Source organism: Solanum lycopersicum, chromosome 9, assembly GCF_036512215.1.
Source record: "Solanum lycopersicum chromosome 9, SLM_r2.1".
In the NCBI taxonomy this organism is placed as follows: Eukaryota; Viridiplantae; Streptophyta; class Magnoliopsida; order Solanales; family Solanaceae; genus Solanum; species Solanum lycopersicum.
The window spans coordinates 8,726,243-8,742,513 of NC_090808.1; the positions used below are offsets into that span (position 1 = coordinate 8,726,243).

General features: G+C 33.6%; 2 protein-coding genes across 2 annotated transcripts; both read left to right on the forward strand.

Annotated features, from left to right (window-relative positions):
- Nucleotides 1-6,186: 6,186 nt before the first annotated feature.
- Nucleotides 6,187-10,807, forward strand: LOC101265467 (uncharacterized). The gene is made up of 3 exons (XM_004246249.5): nt 6,187-7,298; nt 7,493-7,575; nt 10,512-10,807. Exons 1-2 carry the CDS (start codon nt 6,405-6,407, stop codon nt 7,538-7,540), a joined length of 942 nt encoding a protein of 313 aa, XP_004246297.1. The 5' UTR covers nt 6,187-6,404; the 3' UTR covers nt 7,541-7,575; nt 10,512-10,807.
- LOC112942124 (uncharacterized) lies at nt 10,047-14,756 on the forward strand. Its single transcript, XM_026032787.2, has 5 exons — nt 10,047-10,129; nt 11,468-11,625; nt 11,763-11,918; nt 14,437-14,565; nt 14,626-14,756. The coding sequence occupies exons 1-5, from the start codon at nt 10,047-10,049 to the stop codon at nt 14,754-14,756; spliced, it is 657 nt and encodes a 218-aa protein (XP_025888572.2).
- Nucleotides 14,757-16,271: the final 1,515 nt, after the last annotated feature.

The window sequence follows — 16,271 nt, forward strand, 5'->3', positions numbered from 1 at the left end:
TGGTGGATTATGCTTGATTCTTAAATTTGTCTAGGACTATCATATCATTTGGATACGTGGTGTAATATTGTTGGTCTTGAATGTCTAACTATTGTGACACGTGACATGAATTTGGGCTTCAAGGTAACATAGATTTTTAACTTAAATGGACTATTTGTAAAGTCCAAATTAATCATTCAACCCAAATAAATATGAATTTAATCTAAATTTAGTATGAATTAGATCCAATAAATCTACAGTTTTCAATTATTCTCTCTCTCTCATTTTATATGATGTAGTTTGACTCGAAACGGAGTTTAAGAAAGAAAGGAAGACTTTTAAAGTTTGTGGTTCGAAATGAATGATAGAAATTTATGTGGTTGTAAATCATTTCATTAAGGGTAAAATAGACATTTTATGGTTAAATTGTTACTTAATATAGAAGTATGTCATTCTTTTTTACGCTAACCAAAAAAAAAAGTAAGTCACATAAATTGAGACAGAGGGAGTATGTTTTAAAGTTATTTTCTAACAGTAAAAATACTTTTTGTCTTTTCCAAAAATAAATAAATTGTTTAAAAGTAAAGTTAATAAAATAAGTTAGTCGAAACACCTTTTTAAAAGGAAAGAGAAATTTATTTATATGATTCATTCTTTTTTTGTCCACTCCAAAAAGAATGAGACAAGTCTTTATTAATAATAATTTAACTTCAAAATATTTATCACTTATTTTAGATCATAAATTTCAAAAATCAAAACAATGCATGATTTGTTATCAGTAATTTAAAGTACGCCTTGCAATTAAAAGGATTTGTCGAAGTGTCAACACAATAGCGGTTTTGGCTAAAATCTCAAAACTTAATAAGATTCTTTAAGACTTGTTACAATACAATGTATTATCAATAAACAATAATGTTTCTTCAGGAAGTAACAAGGGTGCTCTTCTAAAGCCCTCAATCAATTTTGTACATATAGTTTATTAACATATGCTTTTTTGTAATAACCAAATGAAAGAAGTATTTCTTTTCTGTTTGTAGTATATTAATTATGATTGTCCAGAAGACATCTTCTTTACTCATTTTGGATCCAATTGAAGACTAAATTTTTTTTTTTTTTTTAAAAAAAAAAAGAAGCATAATAAAAGTATGAAACAAACTAACAAAAGAAAATTTAAGCCTTCAACTTTAAGTAAGAAATTATAAACACATAATTACTACATTTTTCATTTTCAATTTAATGATCAATCTTCAGTTGCGATCCCTAAGGAAGTCCTCAACTTCTAAATGAGTAATATCATCGAGCCCATCAGAAATATCATATTTCACGTGTGCATCTATATCCTCATTATATTTTGGAGAAGGCCCTATCTGAGCATCATCTTTGAAAGTCAAATATGACTCCGCTCAGGCAATAGAAAAGATGACACCACCTTAATTTTATTTTATTTTGAAGAAATTTTGATACAAATTAACAAAATGTTTAGGTGCCTGACAGTCATTTTTAGTGATATTTAAGGTCATAATGATGGCAGTGATTGCCCTTGGCTTTTGAATGATTATTTTGAGAACCCATATTGTTCTCCCTTTTTTATGACCACCACCTTAGCGATTATTATTTCGTCTTTTGCCCCCATCACGCTCACGCGCATTATCATGATCTCAATTAGTTTATCACGTATCGTGTGCTTCTACCCTGTGTGCTTTCGGTGACGGAGTAGTTCAATGGGACGAGCTTCGTGATTTCTCATTAAAAAGGCATTATGTTGCTCGACCACCAGAATACATGAGATCTATTCAAAGAATTTCTGAAAATCCTTTTCACGATATTGTTGTTGTGATATCCCATTAGAGGCATGAACAATAATTAGTGTATTTTCAACATGTTCTCATCTTTTATAATTCTTTACGTAACTACAATTGATAAGTGATTTTAAATAAAACATAGTTATATTCAATTACGATTTTATAATATTGAAACTGTGAGTGCATTAACTCAAAATGAGCCCTTGTCAGTACCTTTGCCTTGAGATGATCATACATCTCTTTCTAACATATCCTCAATTCAAGTGGATCTTTTACTATTAAGTACTCACTTTCAGGCTTTCATCAAGATGATAACGAAGAAAAATCATAGCCTTTGTAAATCTCGCATATTGAAATAGCTAGAAAAAAACTTAGAAGTTGAAATAGACACTTAAGGAAAGTTTTAAAATCTGGAAACTTTCTTAAGTTAGGAAAAAATGATATTTTGGTCAACTTCAGACGGTCATAACTCCTAGATCAAGATGAGTTATGTGTAGTTCCAAATATGGTTGGAAAGTCGTTGCAATAATCTTTCTAGCGCCGTCAAGTTTGCAAAATTTTGAGTTAGGATAAGTGAGTTATTCCCTTTGAAAGTTGGACTGTTGGATTAAGAAAATATTTGATCCGTAAATTTTAAGGGTAATTTGGTTTTTTTACTATCCAATTAATTAAATTCATTTTTGATAATATTAACGGTCTAAACTAAACTTGGTCAATTTTACACTTTAGGAGAAAGGCTAGGTTTTTGGATAAAGAACACAAGAGAAGAAAAAAGAAAAAAGGAGTCAAGATCGCCGAGTTCGTAAAGAATAACTTGTGGATTTCGTCGGGAGTGATCCCTAAAAAGGTATGTGAGTCTTCCATAAAGTTGAGTTTGTTCACCCACATGTCAAACATGTTTGATTCAGCGTGATTTTAACCTAACAAGATTGAATTTTAAATGTTCTTGAATGTTGTTCTTGAATTGCTTCCGTACTTGAACATGGGTTGAGATATAGGAATTCATTGAGGATTAAAGTGTTGTTTCTTGAATTCTTTGGGTTAGACCCTTGTGTGTATGATTTGGGTAAATTAATCTAAGGAGAATTTGAGGAAAAAATCGATTTAAAATGATTTAAGATCAGAAAACGAGATTAAAAGTTCATCAGATTTTACCTGAAGGAACAGGTAGCGCGACGCGCCTCCTTAGCGCCAGGAAGGCTGGTGCGGCGCGCCAGCAGTGCGCTAGAATGGTGCCTCAATCAAGTGAAGCTGGCGCGGCACGCCTAATACGTCATTTTCACCTAAATTTTGTTATTCCGTTCATTTGAACTTTTCTACAGTGTTAAACACTTCCTATTGATTCTAACTACTCTAAATGATTTCTAAACATATATAAATTATCCAAAAACATGAATTACAACAATGAATCCATAACTTCAAGTTCAAAGAAAGTTTAGAGCCAAGTCTAGAAAGTTCTTAGAGTCCTTTCAATAAGTCTTTTACGAATGCTTTTAACTTTGATTTAAGACTTACAACTAAAGTTGAGTAACGAGAAAAGATAAGAAGAAGAAGTTCATTTCAAGTTTCATAAGTCTCTAACAAGAGATTTAACTTCATTTTTAAGGCTTAAGTTTCAAGTTAAGCTAAAAATAAAGAGTTGAGTTAATTTCTCAAAAGTATAAGGGAACTAAGTATTCACAAATGTTTTCACATTTAAGAAGAAAACATTGATTCCAAGAGAGTTTTCAAGCTAAGTTTTTGAGCACTAATCTCAAATCACAGAAGAAGATGTTTTTAAAACATATGTGCTAAGTATATTTTTAGGAGTAGTATTGAGCACAAATATAGGGATGCGGGTTCATATAACTCAAGTCTCCATAAACCATGTAGACGTCATGGGTATCAAAGGGTTATACTTTTTAGATGATCACTTAAGTTAAGCTAGCGGATGCACTTAGTCAGTTAAGGTTCCTATATATACCTCCTGCAAGGTATAGGATGATCCTTGGCAGTGCGAGGTAAAGTGTTATATCATCACTGTAGCTTTGAAGTGATGGTTGTCGGTTAGAGAAGTTTCCATAACATTAGTTGCATGGTTCCACAAGAGGTTATGCTTAGTATGAATTGGGGGTATGAGTCTTCATTCATGCATTGCACAAGTAAACTTTGAGAGAAAGCATGATATGTCTTTTATTATGATTATGAATTGACATCAGTTTATTTCGTATTTCAACATACATCTCAGAGTTATTTTGTAACTTTGCATACACGCAGATTTACAACATGTTTTAAAAAGTTTTTCTTTATTATGTACTTGCTTTTAAATTGCTATATTGAGATGAGTTTATTTAAGTTTTCATGAGTTGAGAAGAGCCAAGGTAAATATTTTTTTTCAGAATTTCCTCCAAGCCTATGTTGTTTAGACTCCAACTCGCATACTCGTACATTTAATATACTGATACCAATTGGTCTACATCGTATTATGATGCAGATGCAGGTAATTAGGATCGACATTCCAGTGCACCGTTGATCCAGTGAGTAGTTCAGAGTTAGTTGGTGAGCCTCATTGCTTTCCGGATGATCCATTTTCATTGATTTCTAGTTTATTTCATTAGGATTTTGTGGGGTATGTCCCAACATCCATCTCAATTATTAAAGGCTTTATAGATAGTTAGATGTTTGTTCGTTCGTTATCATTTTTTTACTGACTTATATTCATATTTGAGTTGTCATTTTGGCTAAGTTAAATGTTTATTTTAGAAACATTTTGATTTCTATTCCTGACAATTGAGTTAGTTAGCATTCGAAATCTTTTCTTAATGCTTTTAAGTATTCCGCGGAGTAAGTAAGCCATGCTAAGAGTTCGCTTGAGGTCAACAATGGTCTCCGAGTGTCGATCATGTCCAGGGTGTAGGCTCGGGCATGACAATCTTCGCTTTATCCTGATTTGATGCTTCATTTCCTTCTATTATAGTATCATCAAGGCCCTTAGCGGCAAGGTGAATTTCAACATTAGGTATCCATAGCAAATAGTTTTTTTCTCTCCAAAATTATCAAGTGCTACAAATTCAAGCTTTGACAAATTAATATGATGAAACTATCATAAAATAGTTGAGTTAATAATATGATGTGATTTCTTTATAATAAAAGATAAACTAATGTTTCAAATGAATAAGAATGAGTGTAAAATATATTATTTGCATGAACACGAACGTTGCAAAAGCAAGTAAACTCATGAAATATTGAAATAGTATTTTTTGTTGTATATTTTGATTATTCTATTATACTTAATACTAGTTTCAATAGATATTACCGTTAAAATTTTGTAAGAATTATATTTTAAGTCATATTTAATACACTATTCTTCTTTATGACACACAAATACTTGTCATAATGTATGACAAGGAAATACATATGTGTATTCTAACTAGCATGCTATTATATAGCTATTTATTCAATTTAGAGTTATAAGTTTGTAGCATATAAATAGCATAAAAGTATAAATTTGAAATGTGTTAATTATTATGCCTGGTAAAGTATCATAATAATACCTAAAGCAAGTCATTTATGTAGTAATTAAATTGTAGATTAAAGACTTATGAAATTATTAGAGATGTTTTGCACATATAGATGTATACCCGACTTGTAAAGAAATTGATTAACTTTTAGAAAAAAATGATTCTGAATTAAGTAGGTATCAATTGATTAGAGAATCGTGTTGATAACGTGCCGTAAAATGAGAGGAAAATACAAAAATACTCAACAAAAAAGGAAAACAAATGGCAATAGAAAGTATAGAGAAGAGAGTTTTACTTGATCTCTCCAAGTGTGTCTTTCACAAGGTGAAGGATACCCTTTCATAGAATGTAGAAATTATCAATTTAAATTCTTTAACCAAATACATTAATACATTTTTAAAAGATACATTAAAATGCATACAAAATCAAAAGTTATTAAAGTAAATCAATTCAAACACCTTCTATATGTGTTTCACTTTCCTTCCATTCCAAAATAAAATAACATATAACTCTATATTTAGTGGTAATTTAATTTTAAAGTAGATATTTATTATTGATGTAATAATGTATACTCACATATTTACCGCTTGTTTAGATCATAAATTTTCAAGAATCTTTCTTTTATAAACTTCTTGACAAATCAAATTATATTACTCTATTCATCTCAATCTATATGAGTAAGTTTCTATCTCAATCTATATGAGTAAATTTGACTTGACATAAAATTTAAGAAAAAAAGATTTTTGAAATTTATAATCTTAAAATAAGTTATAGATACTTATTTGATTATAAATTACTTCATCAAAATAAAATAAATATTTCAAAATTAAATTATAACTACTAGAGATGAAAACAATGGTCATTTTTTTCTTTCCAAAACTATATATTAAAAAAGAAATAAGTTTATATTGTTGTATAAATAGAATAGAGGGAGTATATATAAATGGGATGGATGAAATCCGACAACATATATATAGATAGAAAAAACATTTTCCGTCTCAAAATCGGATATAATTTTTCTTTGCATTTAAGGGGTTTCCATTTGGATTTGGTACCGCCCCAATTAACAAATACGCCGGCGCCGGCGATCCTCAGATAACCAATCTCGGTATCATCGTAAATCATGGACGATCACCATATACACAAGATTCAAATCTCCGGTACTACTCTAGCCTCCGTTCTCCACCGTTTTTTCTCATCTTCCGGTGACATCCACGGTTTACTCTTCGGCCACGTGTCATTCTCCACCACCATCTCTCTCTCCGATGACCTCGCGTCCAATTTCTCCTCAGTAACCCCCATGAACTCCGCCTCATCTTCCGGCGCTGATGGACCAACTCTTACCGCCACCATCACCGATTTCCTCTCCATCCCTTCTCACTTTCCCCTCCCTTTACAGCATAAGCACCGTGAGGACCCTTCCTGCGTCCTTCTAGGGTGGTTTTCCGGTCGACGGAAAACCCCTTTGAGACCCTCTCTGAAGGATTCTACTACCACCATTTCTCTCTCTTCCTCTGTTTCTCACTCTTTTACCCCTCAAAATTCTCCGTATCCACTTTCGCTGCCACCATCTTTGTTCCTTCTGTTATCGACGCCTTCTCAGGAACAACTGATTCATACCCATGAATACAAAGCTTTCCAATACCGTATTTCGACTGATTCATTTGACCCCAAAAGCTTAGATGTTATCAATATTGGTCCTTCGTTTCGATCCCATTATGGTTCTTTCAGTCCTATTTCACCATTTCCTTCGATGACATGTGACTTGAGGGGACCTAATGCAATGGCAGAGGATGAAAAGGCGGAAACCTTGGTGGGTATTAAGAGGGGTTTGAAGGATCAGAAGGAATTGGATTTGTGTGCTGAGGGTTTTGAAATTGGGAGATTGAGCAAGTTGATGGGCTCAGATTCATCAAATTATACTGCTGAATTGGAGCATTTATATGATAAAATGCTTCTTAAGCTTGATAATTTGGCTAGATCGGTGGAAACGAGCTCTGCTAAGGTTCTCGAACAGGTATGATTCAATAAGGCAGGAGTATTTACATTTCAATCTGTTGTTATATATAGATTTTGTGAACCGCCCCAGACTGTGGGGGATTACACTCAGGTATGTTGTTGTATTGAATTTGTGGACTACAACTAGCTTGGTCGCATAGTTGGATACTGATGAGCTGACTCTATATTCATACTGATTTGAAATTCTGGCAGGAAAAGCATAACATGAAATTAAGGTACAAAATTGCAGGCTTGGAATGAATTTTGATAATTCAGGCGGAATCTCCTTTTGTAAGGTAAGGATCTGTCGTCCTCATGCACATATATGATTTTTCCATGTTAACAAATATTGCGACGGTCCCATGTGCGCAAATTCCCTTGTCTTGTGTGCGGAGCATTTATGCATTGCAATTGTTTCATTGTGTTTCCTTATGCATTTGGTAGTGATGGTTGATTCCTTGGCCTGCAGTTGCTATCTTACCTCTCCACCACACGGTCAGCTTTTAGTGGTTTCTGTCAGTAATTCAATATAAGGATTTGGGTTACCTTGCACTCTATTTGCAAATTATGTAGGTGGGACCCATCGTTAGCTTCTTGAAGTTAGACACCAACTTTCACTTAAACATCTCAAGTAGGTGATGTTCATTTTAAACACCTCCATTAGGGTCCCGCTCTGTCATTTTGACATTTTTCTACAATCAGCAACAATATATAATGTATGTGTTGCACTCGCGAATGATGTGTAAAGCGTCAAATAAAATTTAAATGAGGACAGTTGTCATTTATCCCCCAACTAATTCTTGAGCAATGAATTTTGAGTAAAATAAAAAGTAGCCAATGATTTGTTGACGAGTAGCATTTTTGCCTAGATAATTACAAAAAGGGGATTTAACCACTTTTAAAAAATCGATTTCGCAGAATACCCACCCAAACCTCTCGACCTTGATCGTCTTCTCCAGCAGAATCAAACGCACCCCCCTTCGTCTTCTCCGTCAAACCCAAATGTCCTTTAAATACTCTTCCATATAAATTAAGCATTTCCTTAAATCTTAAGGATTCCAATCCATATCCCGTTGTAGAAGAATATTAGTTGGTGGTAGCTCAGTGGAAAAAGGACTCAACAATTGCTAAATAACAACAACATACCTACTGTGATCCCACCAGTGAGTCTAGGGAGGGTGGTGTGTGTACAAGACTTTACCCTACCTTTGTCGGGGTAGAGAGGCTGTTTTCGATAGATCTCGACTCAAGAGAACTTCATTTTTTTTAAATAAGAATAAGGTATGCCTAAAAATTGACGAAAGAGAAGTACTAACAAAAAAAAACAGTCAAGATAACCAAAGTAGAAGTACCATGATTGCTAATCACGGGCGCATGTTTGAATGTTCACTATTTCGGCTGAATTGTGGTTTAGGGACCCTTTGAGGCTATTTTGGACCTTGTTTATGATTTCATAGACCTACTATAAAGATCCATGTTTCTTTCTTCCGAAGGATTAGGCTTTGATGAATGATGTCCCTTTGAGTGTTGCACACTCTTGTTAGCTTAGATTAGGGTTAGCTTGGTTCTCTTCTTCAACCTCATTGAATTATTACCATAGTTAGGTAATACTTGTATGAGTTCTCTTTTCTTTTCTTGTATTGTTTCTTAATTTGAATGTTAATCTAGTAGATGTTTAGTTATCTTTTAAATGTTATTGATGTGAATTGATTGCATTCTGATTACTTGATTTGTCCCTTCTTCACTAGCTATCGTGGGTAGCTATTATCGTTGTATTATCCAGTTGCCCAACTTACTTCATAGTTATGTGATTGAAACTTATAAGAACTTGTGGGATTACACTGGGCTTGTTGTGCTTGATACTTCTAACCCTTACCCCTATTCCATATATCCCTTTACATGTTTTTCATTTGATCTTCTTAGTGTTCTTGGGGTTTGGTTAAATTCATAACTCCTTTTTTTGCATCTTCATGTTGAGAGTTATCTTTGCATCTTCGTGGGTGATGGGTCGAGAGTTATCACTAGCTCAGTTGAGTGATGAAGGAAATAAGAGGTTCATTTTATCTTGATATATAACTATATCAAGTTTTTCATCCAAGTAGTATTGCTTCATTGGTTGGATAATTGCTTGAGAGTAAACATCAGCAGTGAATAAACAAGACGTGCTCCAGCACAAAACAGTGTTAATAGGTAGCACTAGCATAGAATAAAAAGAAATCAGTTACCACCCACCTACCCCTCAACTCAAAAAACAAAATGAAATTCCCTTCTTTGTTTACTTCTTTTATTATTTTTTTTATTTTTTATATAGGTAATGTTAGGATTTTATAAATGTAGAAGACCACTATGAAAATGCTGGAAAGGTGTACATCTAATTGAAAACTTGATTCATAAAGAACTATTAAGAAAACATTCTTTGTTTACTCCATTCATTGTCTCTCATGAAGATTCTCAACGACTCTCATATAACGTTTTAAAGAAAACAGGTTTCTCATGGACTCATCATAGTGTAACTCATTGCATTCTCTTCTCTCAGGAAATGATTACGTCTGTAACTATGTGTTCCAAGCCTTTTTGTTGTAGTGGAACATTCAGTATAATATGCTATGCAGTTATTGCTGTCTTGATAAATTGCAATGGACATTTCGTCATCCTCTTTGCCTCTGCTTGTTATTATAGTTGTCTATTTGATGGCCCCATTAAGGCATTAACTTTGTGATGCCTAATAGGGAACTAGAGCATAGTTCTTTATACTCTAGGGTACGAGATGTTGCAGACAGATGTCACTACGGGCTTCCTTGAACTAGTAGAAACAGCTGATCCCCTTACTATAGATGTGAACAAATCTCTGTAATTTGTTAATGATGAGGACCAAAAAGGAGGACATGCCTTAATAAGCCAATCGACCAAATAGAGTGTTGGGGACCTCAAATTAGGAGGAATAAGACATGTAGAGTAGAACATCAGGACATTGCATAATTGCATAGTTTGAAATTGAAAAGTTGCCATCTTTTCTTGGGGAGAAATGCTTGTTGTCCATTTCTCTAGCTGTATTATGAAGTCCAGAGTACCCGAATAGCTATGCACTCTGCATGTGAACCTATATATATTTAGGTTAAATGAATAATGAGAAGCATAATGTTTCCTTGCTTTCATGGCCTGTTTAAAGGGAAGGTAGAACCCTGTTTATCTTTTATCTTAGACAATCTTTTTTTTTCCGTCTTAATCGCAGATCAGCTGCCGGTGAGGATGGGTGATGAAGCCTTTAAGGAACATAATTGGTGCTTGTAGGTGTGCATTTTTGATGAACTGAGTTGTGAAGATCTTCATTACTTTTTATGCCATTCCCAATGTATTTTTAGCTATGTAAGTTTAGCTTTGTCTCTATGAAAAGACGGCCAATCGTTGTTCATATTCTCAAATCGGTTGAAATTTCTGCTTAGTTTTGGATTGAATCTCCAAGACAAATGTCTTGGACATGGTTTATATACATTTGTACTTCTATTAAGAACATTGTTATTACCTTTATGACCCCTAGAGCAATCAGAAATAGAAAGGGAATGTTGATCATATAGTTAGACATACGGCCCTCAAGTTCGAATTTTGTTGCAAAGGAAAACCTGTAATTTAATGGAAGAAGCATAAAATGTGTGGGTCTCATTCGAAACAAAGGAACAATTCTGTGTGATTGATTGGTGGAAGATGGCATTATTTAACTTGTTGCCAAAAAAAAAGAATATTAATCTTAGAAATTTGAGAACCTCTATTGGCACAAATATCGAAATGCCACGTAATTATCTGCTTCATCAACCAAACAAAATTATTGCTATAATATCATACCAAAAATGGATAAGAATATACTATCTTGTATTTATATTTAGATTTTTCCTGGATTTAGTATCTCTATTTTAAAGCTAGAAGACGGACTTTCTGAACGATAATCTGTGCTTATCAAAGTTTTATAAGGAATTGGTTACTTACTCCAATTTGGCCTAAAGTTCAAATCTTTATAGGAATCCATGTAAGAATCTGCTACAAAGACCATTGACAGAAAACGTTAGCTTTTGGTGACTCTTTTCAATTAGGAATTGGTTCTTCGTTTCTCGTAGAAATAACTAATAGATGCAAGGAGGAAGAACCTAATCTTTTTACTTGTTATATGTATATATAATGACTTTGTGGAAACAGGAAAATAAGAAGAAGGCGCAATGGATCAGCTTCTGTTAAGGACATTTTGTCGATGTGGAAGAATCATAAGCACAAGCGTAATGCTACTCTAGATAGTGTATTGAAGAAAATAAGAAAGAGAGTTCCCGTCAAAGGGTATAATAGAGGTTGTATGAAAGGTAAGGTGGACCTGAAAATTTAAATAGTAAATACAAAGGTGTTAGCCAAAGGACCTGAAATCAAAGAACCTGTTTATTATATACCAATGGACATCTAAGTAATAGCAAGAAACTTTGGTTTGATATTTTTTCTACAGATGTTGAAGCTGTTCGTGCCTATGACGAGGCTGCTAAAGCTATGTATGGCCACGATGCTGTACTTAACTTTCCTGATTATTGTGTACAAAATGCCCGATTGACTAATGTCTCGTTGAGGCAAATGACTTCGTCTTCTGCTTCTGGTAAATCAAAAGGTAATCTTTCACACTCGGAGGGAGATCTTTCATATCTTTCGAGATCCACCCTTGGAATCATCCGTTGAAGATACAATACTTGAACCTCATTTACAAAATGATGAAAAGAATTAATATCTTGGCAAAAGGAATTTATGTTTTGTTAGAGCTGATGAAGATTCAAAGGCACATCATGAATGCCCCTATACGATATGAGAGGTTTTAATTGCAGAACGACAATTGATTCAAAGCCAATTCTCGAGCCTACAGGTTCTTATGTTAAAGTTGAGACACCCTCGGAGAATGAAGTCGTGCAAGCATAGAGATTGAAACACACGAATAAAGGGTCAAATAGTTTGTGCATATTACGCCAAGAGAAAACAAAAGTGAAGTCAAATGACAACATGTTTCACAAGGATGTTTTGAGACCGAAGGAGAGATATGACTTTGTTGATCAAGTATTGTTGCCTTGTTCTGCCATTAAGCCACAAGACTACGATTGCTCATCAAATACAATGCGAGAACAACCATCATATTTCAGGTCATATGAGTGCAAATGCATGTAGTTATCTAGAATTCGTGGAGCAGTTTTTAATGGAAGACATTACATATGAAACAACAAATATATTGTATATACATTTTATTTAAATGAGAATATCAATGAAAATTACATGTTCCAATCTTTCTTAAATGAAATATCTGATGTAAACAAGTTGAAGAATGAGGAGCACTCGGATTATTACAACTACAATCAACAAATGAATATACTGAACTCTCAAACAAATGGTGTAGTCCATTCAAATGGATTTGTAAATAATGAGATTGAATCAAAACTCAATAATTCCTACATCAATGTTCCAGTACTTGAGGATTATGGAACAGGGACAGGAGTTAATAAGAAAGATTTGTATATTTTGAATTTCTGATTTTTATATATCAAAATTTTTAAATAATATCTTTTAAGCAATAAAAAGTGATACATACTTGTAGACATTTTTTTAAGCGCAAATCTCGTTTGTATTTTCTTATAATCGATAGAAGTATCTCATTTTGCAGATATTGAACTGTGTTCAAGCGCAGACCTCATTTGCATTTTCTTATAATCGATAGAAGTATATCATTTTGCAGATATTGAACTATGTTCGCCTATTTCTCAATTCTTGTGTTTCTGTCTATTCTTATGTTCTGTCTACCTAAGCAACACTTTGATGAAATTACAACTGCATAAGCTCCAGACTAAACAACAAAAGGCAAAAAAGATTGACGACTAGCATTTAAAAATCTGCATGACTAACATGAGAATCTCCACATCTTTCACTAGTTGAAAGAGTTAACACCTCATCTAATTGACCCTTCCCTGTACGATACATGTTCTAAGATATAAAAAACGACAGATACTTCTAGGCATGGCTACCGTTCAACCCCACCCCTACCACTTCTCCTTACCTACCACCACTTCTCCATGGTTGTTTCATAACCTCCATACATGAAGTACCCAATGTATCACCACGATTTCTAGGATAGACACGACTGTCTCGAGTCTTTTCAAATCCTTATATGGGGTGATAAACCTCATAATTGACTTCCCTACTTTTCAAACTTCATGTTCAATGTGTTTCTCATTATCCTAAACTTCAATTCAAGAACTTTTTGTCTTAGGTCATCCTAAGTCGATATACTGTGCATTATTTTGAACTTTTTGAAGGCTTGTTGTACCAAATCTATAGACCAAATAGCTTCTTATCATCAAAATCAAAATAGCCTACAGTCTAGCATGTAAAACTTCACGTAGGGTCATCTGGATACTAGGCCAGTAGTTGTTTGTAAGGAAATACGACTAAAGGCAAGTACGCAACCATTGACCAAGAATATACTCCGCAATTTGAAAAGTCTACTCGAACAAAATGTCAGTCTGTGGGTGAAAAGTTGTGCTAAAGTATACATGAGTACTCAAACCCTTGCACAAACTTCTATAAGTGAGACATGAACTATGTTTTTTAATTTGAAATTATAGAAATAGATATCCCATGTAATTAAACTATCTATCGAATGTAAACCTGTGCAATAATCCTTTTAGAATTGTTGGTCTTTCGAACTGGTAGAACGTGCACAAACTTAGTCAATGTATCTACAATGACCTAATTGCGTCAAACTACCTCAAAGCACGTATTAAGCACGTTAATCACAAAATCGATAGTGATTCATTCACATTTTCAGACCAGTATAACCATATTTTGTTGGAATTAATGCATAAATGATAGTCTTCCAAAATAAACTCTTAGTTTTTCAAAAAGTCTTTTTGGAATTTCATAGTACATGTATCTAATAAATTGTGATACATGTATTTAGTTATTTGTGCAAGACTTTTTATTTTTTATTTTGAGTAGTATAAATAGTTATGTAGTTGATGATTGTAATCATCTCAAGTGGCCTTAAGTAGCCTATAATAAATTTGAGCATTCTCTAAAGATATTATTTTTCCTTCCATAATTCCTACAAATTGGTATCAGAGCAGGTTTTCGTTCTTAATCTGGGTTAGGTAAAGAAAAAAATATGGCATCCAAAACAAATGAGGGTGCTGATTCTTCAGTTGTTCTTACTCCATTTTTTGATGGAACTGATTTTGAATACTGGAAGATAAGAATGAGAACACATCTCAAAGCTGAAGGTTTGTAGACTATTGTTGCAAATGGTTTTGAAGAGTCAAGCAACGATGGTGATCTTACAGCAATAGATATGAAAAATCTTGAGGCTAAGTATCGTCAATATGCAAAAGCCTTGAGCAAAATCCAAATGGGAGTCTCAAGAGCATATTTTGCAACACTTGTGAGACTGCAAAGGAAGCTTGAGATTTTCTGAAAACTGAGGTTTATGGTGACTAAAAGATACGCACTATAAATCTTCAAACTCTTAAAAGAGAGTTTCAAAATTTAAAGATGATAGAATCTGAAAAAATTGATGAATATTGCACAAGAGTCATGAATATTGTTAATGAAATGAGAAATCATATTGATAAAATTTCTGACCAACAAGTTGTAGAAAAGATTCTAATTAGTGTCACAAAAAAAGTATGAGTACATCGTTGCTATCATTGAGGAGACGAAAGATCTTTCTAAGCTTTCCATCAAAGAGCTAGTTGGATCATTTCGTGCACACGAGAAGTGAAGATTTTTTCGTGAAGATCAGCCCAAAGAGACGACTTTCCAATCTAAAACAAATGAGAATTCTCAAAATTTCTAAAAAAATCATCAGAAGAAGAATCACAATCCAAAAAAGAAGCAAGATCATGATGGTTCTTCCAAGAAGGTTGAAGAATAAGGTGAGAAAAGTTCTACTCTTTTTTGTAAAGTTTGCGAAAAGACTAATCATAATGCAGAAAAATGTTGGCATAAAGGCAAGCCCCAATCTAACTTTTGTAAAAAGTTTGGCCACGTTGAAAAGGATTGCTGGCACAAGAAACGGGAGCAAGAAAATTTTTGTGAAAAACAGGAGGAAGAAAGGGAAGAAAAAATTTTCTTTGCTTCTAAATTTGATGCTTCAACAAAAAGCAATGAATGAAGCCTTAGTTGATGCGAAAAGTAAAGGTACTATTTCGATCGACATCAAAGGAAGCGTTGAGCAAATTCATGATGTTCTTTATGTTCCTGACTTAGAAAAAAATTTGCTTAGTGTTGGTCAACTCATGGAAAATGGTTATTCTCTTGTGTTTATAGATAATTATTGTAGGATTTATGATAAAATTGAGCCAAATCAAGTCATTGTTGAAGTAAAGATGATAAAAAGAAACTCCCCTTTGCAATTTCATTATAATGCGTTAAAAATGAAATTGTAGATGATTCATGGCTTTGTCATAAAAGATTTTGTCACTTGAATTTGCATGCTTTAAAGCTTCTCAAGCAAAAGGACATGGTGCAAGGCGTTACTGAAATATATATTGAGGTGGATACATGTGAAAGTTGTATAATGGGAAAGTAACACAGGAAGTCTTTTCCAAAAGGGGTGTCTTGGAGAGCAAGTTTACTTTTGGAACTAATTCATACCGACATTAATGGACCAATTAAGACTCCGTCTCTTGGAAGTCAAAGGTATTTTCTAATCTTTATTGATGTTTTATCAAGAAAGACTTGGATTTATTTCTTGAAAGAAAAGTCAGAAGCATTTGCTACATTCAAGAAATTTAAAGCCCTTGTTGTGAAGCAAAAAGATTGCAGCATCAAAACCATTCGCAGTGATCGATGAGGTGAGTATACAAGTCGAGAATTTGAAGAATATTGCAAAAATGAAGGCATTCGGAAGCAACTTACAGCAGGATATACTCCTCAACAAAATGGTGTATCTGAAAGAAGAAATAGAACAATTGTTGAAATGGCCAAG